Consider the following 12,234-nt stretch of genomic DNA (forward strand, 5'->3'; position numbering starts at 1 on the left):
CTCTCCTGGGGCCTTCCTGCTGGGAAGGTGCCTTCCCTCCAGAATGGCCTGGCTGCTGCCAGCACTGTCTGTCCACAGGACGGCCCCAGGTGCCAGGCAGGACTTACTTTGGAACCGAGCTGGTGTCAGTGGTGGTGGTGGCCAGCTTCCCCAGAACCAGCTCCATGATCCGCTCGTCCGGTGTTGCACTCACAGGCTCATCCGGAGGGACCTCGGTAATGATCTCTGCCACTTGCTCTGTACGAAGGGGATATGACAAGCCAAGTTACCACAAGAGCAGGGGACAAACACAGCCAAACCATGGTGACACATTGCCCCATGGGGACCACAGCCAGGCCACAGCGGTAGGCACAAATGTTGAGGTTTACACAGGGGAAAAAAGAAAAAAAACTGGCAATATTTTGGGATCCACACATTTACTAGTATACACAGAAAAGCAAAATGTTTTTCTTAGCCCAAACTGAAGTTATAATTTGTTATTCTTTTTTAAAACCACAACATCATAACATTACTTCAATCCCTCTTCATACCAACCAAAAATATTTTGGATATATAGCAGAAACTTAGAACTTATTTTCTGACAGAGATTTAGAAATGTTAATGCTTCTAATTAAATGTGCCAACATGAGTATAACCATTTTAGCTAACCATTTTGTACAAAAGTCAAAGATCACATCATCGCCAATACTAGACACCCTGGCCAGAAACCTGAGACAAATGAAATAGGAGAAGATTACACCAAAAAATTCAACCACTGGTTTCTAACACTTTGCCTACTAAATGTCTTCCCAACGCAAGTAAGAATTAGTGAAATATCTACCTGACCCGCTTTCCCCCGCACCCCGTCTTCTATGCCTATTCACAGAGACGTGGGGAAACTGGCCAGGAGGCTTTCAGGTGCTCCTAAATCAGCGCCCAGCAGTGCAGACCCAGAGTGGAAAAGGGGAGGCTCAGAATATTCCACGATGGCTGCTCTTCCCAATTCTAATTCATCGAAACAAGAAGGACTCCTTTTCACTCTCACAAAAGAAATCCTGGTGTACCCCAGACAGTAAAAAGAAAAACTGCCCGGTGTCAGTAACAAAGGCGAAGGGGCCGGTGGCTGAGCATCAGATCTTGTCCTCACTGTGAGGCCCACCAGGCGTGTGCTGCAGGTGGCTTGGATGGGGGCTGTGTGAGGACCACAGGGACAAGAGCCTTGCAGGGACCGCACACCCTGGAAGAGGGTCAAATCCCTCTTCAAACCCAACTGAGGATGCCGCACAATCAAAGGATGGGGGGCCTGGGAGTGACTCAGTGTCCACCCACAGGTGACGGACCAAGCACTGTTCAGCGATCAAGGAGAAGGAGTCACAGATAAACCATGTGGGCGGGTCTCCAGCCTGCACGCTGCCTGAAAGAGGCAGACAGAGTCCATTCATGAGAAATGCCAGGATGGGTGGAATGAACTGGTACAGAAGACAGTCAGGAAAGCAGCTAATGAGACGGAAATGTCCTCTACCCTGACGGGGGTGCTGGTTTCACAGCTGTATCCATTTGTCAAAATCCACAACCTGTATCCTTTTCAGTGTGAAATGTATTACATGGAAATTGTACTTTACTAGAGTTGATTGAGAGAAAAACAGAAGGGCTTAGAGTCTACCTTCCACGAGGCCTTTCTACACTGAGTTTTCCTGCCCTGCCCTCTGCCCCCTGTCCTGCCAGCCCTCAGGTACCAGGAGGGCTGCACCCCACGCAGGTACTCATCCCAGGAATCCACTCATCACCTGCGGGTTCCTTGTCTTCCACAATGACTAGAGGCTGCTCAGCTTTGGACGCTTTGGGTTTTCTCCCCCTTCGAGGCTTTTTCTTCTGTTCTTTGGGGGCAACATTCTCATTCTCGGGCACTGCAGGGGGTTCCCCCCGGGGTGTGTCCTGCTCCTTCTCGGGAGCTGCCGCCTCGCTCTGGCTGCCTGGAGGAAGGCTTTTGGCTTGTTCCAAGTGGCCCAAGAGATGTTCTGCAAAGAGAGATGCAAAGGCACCATGCCATTAGGACACCTGCCACCGTCCACATCTGCCCTGGCCTCTGGTTCCCATGTGTGTTTGTTTTCAATCTCATTTGCCAACCTCCGTATAGGCAAGTGAACTTCATTTCTACTGTGTTATTTCCTCTGCATCCAACACAATTGCTATTTTTAAAAGTAAATTAAGTGGTAAAAGCAATGGTAGGTTCACCATGAGGGCAGTTTAGTGAAAAAAGCAGACACACACGTATGTCTACAAAGCAAAAACCTGAGAAGGAGATATCAAAATATGAACGTGTCCAGGCACAGCGGCTCACGCCTGTAATCCCAGCACTTTCGGAGGCTGAGGCAGGTGGATCATGTGAGGTCAGGAGTTCAAGACCAGACCGGTAAACATGGTGAAAACCCGTCTCTAATAAAAATACAAAAAGTTAGCTGGGTGTGGTGGTGTGCATCTGTAGTCCCAGCCACTGGGGAGGCTGAGGCAGGAGAACTGCTTGAACCCGGGAGGCAGAGGTTGCAGTGAGCGAGATTGCACCACTGCACTCCAATCTGGAGATAAAGCAAGACTCTGTCTAAAAAAAAAAAAAAAAACAAAAAAAAGATTTGTGCCCTAGAACCATGAAAGCCCTGGGAGACGTAGCAGAAGCAAAATCAAAACACTCTGTAACACTACTTCCACCATCCAGAGTGCATGGAAGGACCACTGTGGGGGCGGGGGAAAAAGAAGATTCCTTGCTAAAGAGCTTACCAAAACAACAACAAAAGCAAGAAAAGCCCCAGGAAAACTAAAAAATTAAGCAATGAGCCCATCAGGGTGTCAGCAGACACATACACACACACAAACTCAGGAAGAATGGAATTCCTAGATAATAACACAAGCTGAGAGGAGAAAACTGGGGGAAAATACATTTAAATGAGTAAAGAAGTGAAAAAAAAAACATAAAAAAGGCAAATATAACAAGCTGTTATGAAAAATAACCAAATAAAACTTCTATAAAATAGAGACCCAAAATAAAAACACAATGTATGAACAGAAAATTAGACACAACTGAAGAGAGAACTCATAAACTAAAATGAAGAGCTGCAAAGATTACCCAGAATGTAGAAAAGTGACAAGGAGCTAGAAAAATATGAGCAGGAGCTAAGAAGACATGAAGTGTAATATAACAAGAAGGTCTAAAACATGTACGATAGGACAAAGAGAGAATAGGGAAGGAGGGCTAAACAATGGGCAAGATAAGGGTAGGGGATTATCCAGAATGAATGAAAGACATGAATCTTCAGATTCAAGATCCGAACAGGGAAAACAAATAAAAATAAAGACATAAATGATGACTCTGTTATAAATTGCAGAACTCCAAAGACAGAGGAGGTTTCAAAAGCAAACAAGTAAAAGGCAGCGATTACTTATGAAGTAACAATTGTAATGACAGCAGACGCATCAAGCACAACGGAAGAAAGTAGCATAACAACATCCTCAATGTGCAGAAAGAGAATAAGAATAAATCAAAAATTCAATATCCAGTGAAAACCATTTCCAATGCAGATGGTTAAAAAAAGACATCTTGAGACAAAGACTGAAAAGACTGCCACTAGCAGGCCTGCCCCAGAGGAAATTCTGAAAGGCAATAAGAGTGATTTTAGATTGAGGGTCAGAAATATAAAACAAAGGGAACTAAAGTCAAAAAAAAAAAAAAAAAAAAAAAAGCCATACATAAGGAAATTAGCAAACATCATTCTAGACAATTATAAATTCAAACAGGAAAAACAAAGCAAATTCGAAAATATTTAGAATTAAACTGTGGGAGGAAGACAGCCCACACATCAAAGAGATGTATATATACTCTACCTGTTAGATGAAGCATTTTAAATATACTTATTAAATCAATTGTGTTAACTGTGTGCTTCAAATCTATATTCCTGTGATTTTTAGTCTGATTTATCAATTAAGATGTATATATTAAAAGACCCCACCATGGAGGCAGATTTTTCTATTTCTCCTTGTAGATCTGCCAATTTTTGCCTATTATTAGACTATATTATTAAGTGCATATAAATTTAGATGCACTGTATAATCAAAATGTGGAATGCAGCTAACATGGTTCTTAGGAAAAAATCATCCAAAATGCTTACACGAGAGAATAAAACAGCTGGAAATTAATGAGTTAAGCATCCAACTTGTTAGAAACACACAGAATGAAAAGTGTAAAAAGGAAATAATAAATAAGAGCAGAAATAAAGTAAATATACAATAAAAAGGATCAACAAAGCCAAAAGTGGGTGCTTTGAAAAGACTAATGATATTGATAAGTTTGGCAAGAAAAAATAGAGAATGCACAAATAACCAGTCCTAGCTGCAAAACAGAAAACAGTAGCCCTCTGTAACTACTTGTCCCCACCTATTATCGCCTTTCCATTTTTCAGTATTAGATAGCATCTATTATTTAATATGGAGGACAAGGATTTAGCTTTCTTATAGACTATACTCTCCCTCCCAAACGCTTATCTTCTTCACAATCCCACCAACATATCTATATCACTATTTTGGGGTAAATAAATAATCAGTATATTCATAATCATGACCATAAAAATGTATTCACAACTGCACCAATATATGTTTATGATTCGTTTTTTGGTTTGTTTGTTTTTGAGACGGAGTCTCATTCTGTCGCCAGGCTGGAGTGCAGTGGTGTGATCTTGGCTCACTACAACCTCCACCTCCAGAGTTCAAGCAATTCTCCTGCCTCAGCCTCCTGAGTAGCTGGGACTACAGGCGGGCACCACCATGCCCAGCTAATTTTTGTATTTTTAGTAGAGACGGGGTTTCACTATGTTGGCCAGGATGGTCTTGATCTCTTGACCTCGTGATCCGCCTGCCTCAGCCTACCAAAGTGCTGGGATTACAGCTGTGAGCCACTGGGCCCGGTCTTTATTTATTTATTTTTTTTGAGATGGAGTCTCACTCTGTCACCCAGGCTGGAGTGCAGTGGTGCAACCTTGGCTCACTGCAACCCTTGCTTCCCAGGTTCAAGCCATTCTCCTGTCTCAGCCTCCCATGTATCTGGGACTACAGGCACACATCACCATGCCTGGCTAATTTTTGTATTTTTAGTAGAGATGGGGTTTCACCACGATGGCACACATCAACACTGTGAAACATCCAACACTGTGAAACATCCAACACTGTGAAACATCCAACACTGTGAAACATCCAACACTGTGAAACATCCTCGTGATGTTTTGCTAACTTCTGAGCCCCACCTTTCCCAAAACACTCCTTTCCCAAACTGGCCCAGCACAATCCATCTCAAGAGGAAGACACAACCCCTTAGCCTGAAAAAGAGAAACAGAGCCCCTCCTTTCTCAGGGAGGTCACACAGCCCCTCCCCCCTCACAGGGACACACACACAGCCCCTCCCCGCTCACACGCCCGCCGCCTTTGGGGCTTCTCCTCAGTCTCCTCCTTCCTGGGCTCGGCTTCCCAGTCCCGGGCTCCTGAGCCATGGATTTTCCTGAGAAGCCCCGAGAGGCTGCCACAGAAGGCAGAGCTGTCACCTGGAAGGAATGCTTGGGACCCCTCTGGTAATCTGGGTGGCAGACGCTGGGCTGACCGAGTACCTGACCCCAGCCCTCAAGGCAGCCGTGCTATGGGCAGGCACTCCTGCCTCTGTTTACTCATCCTTGAAAAGGAGTCACAGTTGTATTGCACAGTGTTGATACAAGGCAGTGTCTGCAGGACCTGGCAATGAGGGGTCTTAGTCACCATCAGCCTCACTGTAAGGGGAGCCTGAGTACCACGTCTTATGTAGTTGATGACATACAAGTAGAATTTGACTGAAAATATGAAGGAATTTCTTTTTTCTTCACTCAAAACTAGTTATCAGGAAGAAAAACAAATGAGCAGCAACATCTGTCTGGCTTTGTAGAAGGGACCGCCCAGTGCAGGCAGCACCCTCCCGCTGTGCAGCACCTACCATGCATCTCCATGAGGTCCGGGGTGTGCTCTGCACAAACGTGGCATTTCTAGAAAACCCAACCGCCTGCTCTGCTATTTATGTCTTGGTGACAAACACAAAATGCTTCTCACCAAGCAGAGGGCAAAATGACACGTGCATAAATTCATTACAGCCAAGATGAGTAGGATGTCTCAGGAACGTGTGACCAGGTAGCTAAAGTCTGCTGGTGTCAGCACAGTGACTGTCCCAGTCACTCCTCACAACCGCACTGCCTGGAACCCTGCCAGGCCTGGGGCCTCTGAGCATGTTCCACATGTGACAAATGCCACAAACTGTTTCCATGCGACTCCCCCATGGTTTATTTGATGCGAGTCTTTCTTCGCTACACATTAGCCTCATAAGAGGCTTGTAGAAAAAGCAGCTCCCTAAGAGAAACAAACAAAGTTCCCAGAGCGCTGCAGAAGCTGGAAATGTGTTCAACTCTTTCCCGGCCACCTTAAATTGGTATGTCAACCTGAGTAGATAAAAATGTTTTGCAGGCCAGGCACAGTGGCTCACGCCTGTAAACCCAGTACTCTGGGAGGCCGAGGCAGACGGACTGCTTGAGCCCAGGAGATTGAACCAGCCTGGGTGAAACCCTGTCTCTACAAAAAATATACAAAAATTCGCTGGGCGTGGTGGCACATGTCTGTGGTCCCAGCTACTCAGGAGGCTGAGGTGGGAGGATCGCTTGAGCCTGGCAGGTCAAGGCTGCAGTGAGCCACGATCATGCCGCTGAACTCCAGCCTGGACAACAGAGCCAGACCTTGTCTCAAAAAAAAGAAAAAAATGTCTGGCAGATAAAGAAACAGTGGAAGGGGCTGTCAAGTGGAGACAACATAGGCAAGATGGCCCAACAGATGCCATGGCTGGCTCCTGGCCCCTGCCAGCGCCAGAGTCAAGGCGCCCAGCTGAAATGCAACTTCCACAACCAGGAGGAGTGAGGCCTGCGGGGGTTGGGGGTGGGAAGCGGGACTGCCCAGAAGCTTTAAAACCTGAGAAAGCCTTGGTTCTGGAGACTACACTGTGGGGCAGTGGGGCAGACAGGACAAAGCTGGGGACATCCCAACAGCCGCAGACAGGTGACAGCGTAAGTCAGAGGGAGCTCAACACATGAGTTCTACAATGGGGGCTCCCCACACGTCCTCCTTACCATTGAGGAGCTGCAGCTCCAGGAAGGTGGCGGAACACACTTTACACGCCCACTGGCTGGGCTCCGACTCCACGGGGGCGCTGTTTTCTGGGGTGCCTGCAGCTTCAAAAGACATGAGAGGAGAAGAAGGTGACCCCCAGGCAGCTCATGTCTCCCCGAATCCCGGCCCAGCGGAGAAAGGGTGTGTGCTGAGAGGTGGTGATGACAGTGGTGACAGCAGCTGACAGGCCTGTGGTCACTCCACATGACAGACACCATTTTCAGAGCTTTACACACATGGTTGATTCGGCCATGTGACTGTCCCCTTTTCACAGATGAGGCAACTGAGCACAGAGACATGCCTGCTGCAGGGTCACCAGTCACAGAGCTGAGAACTCCTCCAAGAAGCCAGTCCAGAGGGACCAGGTTTGTCCCTTACGTGACTTCATGAGAAAAATGCATCCTAAAGAACCAAGCGTAATTCCTCTAGCTCTCACTGGCTCATAGAATAAGAGACAGTGGAACCCAAAACAGCCAGCCAGTGGCGCCCCCGTGTGTGGCTGGGCTGCTGCTCCTGCCCAGCGCTGTCCAGCAGACTTTCTGTGGATGACTGACATGCTCCATAGCTGGTATCCAGCAAGGCAGCCAGTAACCAGATGTGGCTCATGTCCCAGGAACTAAGCATTTAATTTTACTAAATTTGAACTTAATTTTACACAGACACCTGAGATAGGGGGCCACTATCCCAGGAAGCACCTCCATCCCTCAGCCCACACCACACAGGAATCTGGGGGGAGAGAGCTAGGCTGAGGGTACATGACATGTGGTGTAAACCTGGCTATAAAGAGAACTACAGGCACCTTTTAACAAAAAAGTCACTGATGCTCTTGTGCAACCTTAAACTGGGAGGCATTTTCAGTGAGTGTGCCACGATCTGGCCCAGGCCAGTTTCTCTACACATCTGGCAGCTCTATGGGCCAGCCCAGGGCAGGACCCCTGCCCATCACTTTGACTCCAATCATGATACAGCCTGGATTGAAGTTCATCACCCATGGCAAACTCTAGGGGCCACTCCTAAAGACAAACTCCTGGGTCTTTAGAAAAATAATCCAGAACTACAACTGCACATGCATTCAGCGCTAGAAAAAAACATGTATCTTTTCATATCCAAAACCAGCACTAAAGATGCAATGAATAAAAGGAAAAGACAGAGATTACTGCTATCACCGTTTGCGAGCATGTTCTGAGTTTTCATAAGATAACAAGAAGAAAGAGGTATAAATGTAACATGAAATTTTTTGTCATACTAAAAATAAAGAAAGAGCAGAAAGAGCGTATGTGTGCGGGGGGAACCCTGCCAGCAGGGCACTTTTCCGGGACATCCCGTCCCCACCAGCTTCTGTTCCCTTTTACGCTTGCTCTCTGAGAATCCACTGCTTTATGAATCCCAAAATATCAAGGACAAATGGAAATCAGAACCAAATTCCCATTTCTCACTCACCTTCCCAAACATACACAGGTTCCAAAGAGAGAAAGACACTCACATATAAGTTTCAGAAAAAGAGGACAAGGGTCCAGGTTAGCTGGAAGCCACCACTTCTGAATAAGGAGAATTTCTTCTAATCCACGTGGGCCCTTGTCTCCGGCAATAAGCCTCCATACCCCCACAAGCGCGGGTTCTCCTCAACTTGGTGCTCAGCTAAGTAAAGAGGACTAGAAAAACTTGTCATGATGACTATCCACTCATCAAGAGAAGTACTCAGGATTTTCTGAATATTAATTGTAAAAGATAAGAATTCTTAAGAAAAAATATTAGTTAACAGAAGGCAATTCTTGACTGCCAATCATTTAAATATCCAACAAAAGAGAAGTGTCTCAACAAAATCTAACACCATACAGCTTTAAAATGATGCCAGAGATAGTACCAGTAGGGAAAAGGCTTAAGATGTGGTGAGCCAGACTGTGCACGCAAAGAAAAGTAAGCAGTAAGATGGGAGGTGCAGCGAGAGCTCCGCTATGCAAAAATGCAGTTTTTTTTTTTTAAAAAAAAGGAACAGCAAAGCTACAGCACAGCAAACAGTCTGGCGTTCCAGTGGGCGGGGCTGACTACAGGGCAGCACCAGAGAACTTCCTGGGATGAAGTCGAGGTCTGTAAGTCAACTGTGGTGGAGTTCAGACAACTGTAGACACTCAAAAGTCTCTAAACTGTCAGGGACAGTGGCTCACGCCTGTAACCCCAGCACTTTGGGAGGTCCAGGTGGGTGGATTACTTGAGGCCAGGAGCTCAAGACCAGGCTGGGCAACATGGCAAAACCTCGTCTCTACTAAAAAATGCACAAATTAGCTACGCGTGGTGGCATGCGCCTGTAATTTCAGCTTCTTGGGAGGCTGAGGCACAAGAATTGTTTGAACTCGGGAGGCAGATGTTGCAGGGAGCCGAGATCACACCACTGCACTCCAGCCTGGGCGACAGACCCAGACTCTGTCTCAAAAAAAAGCTCTGAACTGTACACTTAAAAATCGTTGAGTCTTACTGTATGTAAACTATATGTCATCAGTGCTGGTTTTTAAAATACAGGGGCCAGTGAGGTGGCTCATGCCTGTAATCCCAGCACTTTGGGAGGCTGAGGCGGGTGGATCACTTCAGGTCAGGAGTTCAACACCAGCCTGGCCAACGTGGTGAAACCCCCTCTCTACTAAAAATAGAAAAATTAGCTGGGCGTGATGGTACATGCCTGTAATCCCAGCTACTGGGGAGACTGAGGCAAGAGAATTGCTTGAACTGGGAGGTGGAGGTTGCAGAGAGCTGAGATTGGGCCACCACATTCCAGCCTGGGTGACAGAGCAAGACTGTCTCAAAAAAATAAAATTAAATTAAAATAAAAATTACTAGAAAATGCGAATCATACGGCAACAACAGTTGAGTTAGAACAGTGATGCTATATGTGACTGAACAGTTTCCCCAATGTTATAAAATGTGTTTGTATTTTACTTTTTTCATCAGAAAGGTGATTTTGAAAATTTTCTCTCTTTGAAACCCAGGTGTGTTTCAGAAGGTGAGTGAGAAATGGGACTCTGGCTCTGATTTCCATTTGTCCATGATCTTGTGGGATTCTTCAAGCAGCAGCTTCTCAGAGCAAGTGTAAAAGGGAGTAGAAGCTGGTGGGGATGGGATGCCTCATAACGACACCCTACTGGCAGGGTGCCCCCACCACACTCTCCTCCTGGGCCCCATGCTCTCTCCCATGAAGATCCAGGATGCTGCTTGGGCTGCCCCCTCCATCAATCAGCAGGTTCAGGTTCTTGTAAAGAGAGAAAATCAATCTTAATGTGAGCTCAAAAAAAGATAAGGCCAGGCACAGTGGTTCACGCCTGGAATCCCAGCACTTTGGAAGGTGGGAGGATTGCCTGAATCCAGGAGTTCAAGACCAGCCTAGGCAACACAGTGAGACCCATCTCTACTAAAAATAAAAATTAAAAAAATTAGCTGGGTGTGGTGGCACATCCCTGTGGCCCAGCTACTAGGGAGGCTGAGATGGGAGGATCACTTGAGCCCAGGAGGGTGGCTGCAGTGAGCCACGATCATGCCACTGCACTCCAGCCTGGGCGAGAGTGCCAGACCCTATCTCAAAAAACAACAACAAAAAAGAAAAGGAACTAGAAAAGTAAATCCACTACCAGAATAAAATAAGTAACTTTTAAAGGGATGTGTTACTGCTCCTTTAGTACAAAACCAAACTTTTCTCTGTATTTAGAAGACAGCTCTGCTGATCTGCAAAACTGACTGATTTCTATACAAAGATGCATGTTTGGAGCAAATGAAAGAGACAGAATTAAGTCAATGAGTCTTAGGAGCTCTCACGCTCACCAAGAAAGACTCGGCCACCACAATAAGTAATTTACAGGAAGACGGTTCCTGGGTTCGTCGGCCGCCAGTACGGTTCTAGGAGCACACCAATGGCCCTGGAGGCCACTCATATCACTCTGCCTATGCCCACTGGGCCAGAGGTGCAACAATGCCACCAAAAGCCTCCTTTCCTCCCACCACGTAGGACCATTCTCTCTGGGAGTGTCCACCCCAGAGGCCGCGTCGCTGAGCAGGAGTGGAATTACACAGTTACCCTAGAACTCCAGGCCTTCACGTGTCCAGTCTAAACAGTGAGAACTGGGCAAGTGGCCAGCTTTCTAGATGTTTCTAGCCTCTCTTCGAAGGTCTTGTTATCTAATGAGATACTCATTTCTGAGAAGTGGGTAGCATTGGGGTCCAGTGCATAGCTTCAGCTGCGTGAGGTGCTCAACACACACTCAGGCTCTGGCGGACCCTGGGTGCATTGGGCAAGCAGGGCTCTAGAAGCACGACTGTGCCTGGAGAGGGACTCCTGGCGGCTCAGGGAGGAGGGGCCCAGGGCAAGGAGCCAGGTAGGTGGCAGAGGATGAGAGACAGTGTGTGTGTATGTAGGGGGGGCGTTGACGCAGCTGCTGGGTTGCTGTTTGAACAATCAGCAGGTGGACCCCAAGGAAAGCCCACAGGGCAGCCGGCGGCACTTCAAGGGCCAAGCCAGAGCTCAACGGGGGGCTCTCTCGGGAAGGGAAGGGAAGGAGGAACCTAACTGACCAGTGAGTGGACAGGAATCGTGATGTTCACTACCTCTCCAGAAATAACTGCTTGCCATTTGTCCCCAAACACAAGCGACCATTCTAAAAAGCATTTCTGAAATCTAAGAGTAACTGAGTTGTTTATTTATTTCCCCAATGATAAACCTTGTTGAGGTTTAAGCTATGCTTAAGTGACCGTACGCTCCCATTTACGCAGACTGTCCTGGTCGAATTATGGCAAGTGTCCTTTCGTTCTGAGAGGTTTTAGGGAGGAATCGGAATTACCCTAGGAACTCTGGAATCAGGAGGCGACTCTGTTGAACGCCACAGTCCCAGGCTGACTTCATTTAAATCTATTGTTTCAAACTCAGCTCCAGATTGAAGGGTCTCCAGCAGGTAAAATGAATACAAAACACCTATAGCTCCAATAAGGGGTGGCAACTTTTGCTTTGACCTTAGCCGCGAGAGTGGTGAGGGCATCCCCCAGGATATAAGCTGACAAGCG

At 46.9% G+C, this 12,234-nt stretch overlaps 1 protein-coding gene across 5 annotated transcripts in view; it reads right to left on the reverse strand.

Moving 5' to 3' along the window:
- The window catches only part of PRDM15 (PR/SET domain 15), a 74,980-nt gene that overhangs the window by 34,842 nt on the left and 27,904 nt on the right, over positions 1-12,234 (reverse strand). For all 5 annotated transcript variants that reach the window (XM_007968809.3, XM_007968819.3, XM_037984846.2 and 2 more), the window contains exons 6-8: positions 7,155-7,256; positions 1,767-1,997; positions 108-237 (exon numbers count right to left, since the gene is read on the reverse strand). In XM_007968809.3, the coding sequence (XP_007967000.3) occupies positions 108-237; positions 1,767-1,997; positions 7,155-7,256 (463 nt within the window). The remainder of the gene's footprint in view (positions 1-107; positions 238-1,766; positions 1,998-7,154; positions 7,257-12,234) is intronic.

This window comes from Chlorocebus sabaeus, chromosome 2, assembly GCF_047675955.1.
Source record: "Chlorocebus sabaeus isolate Y175 chromosome 2, mChlSab1.0.hap1, whole genome shotgun sequence".
NCBI classification, from domain to species: domain Eukaryota; kingdom Metazoa; phylum Chordata; class Mammalia; order Primates; family Cercopithecidae; genus Chlorocebus; species Chlorocebus sabaeus.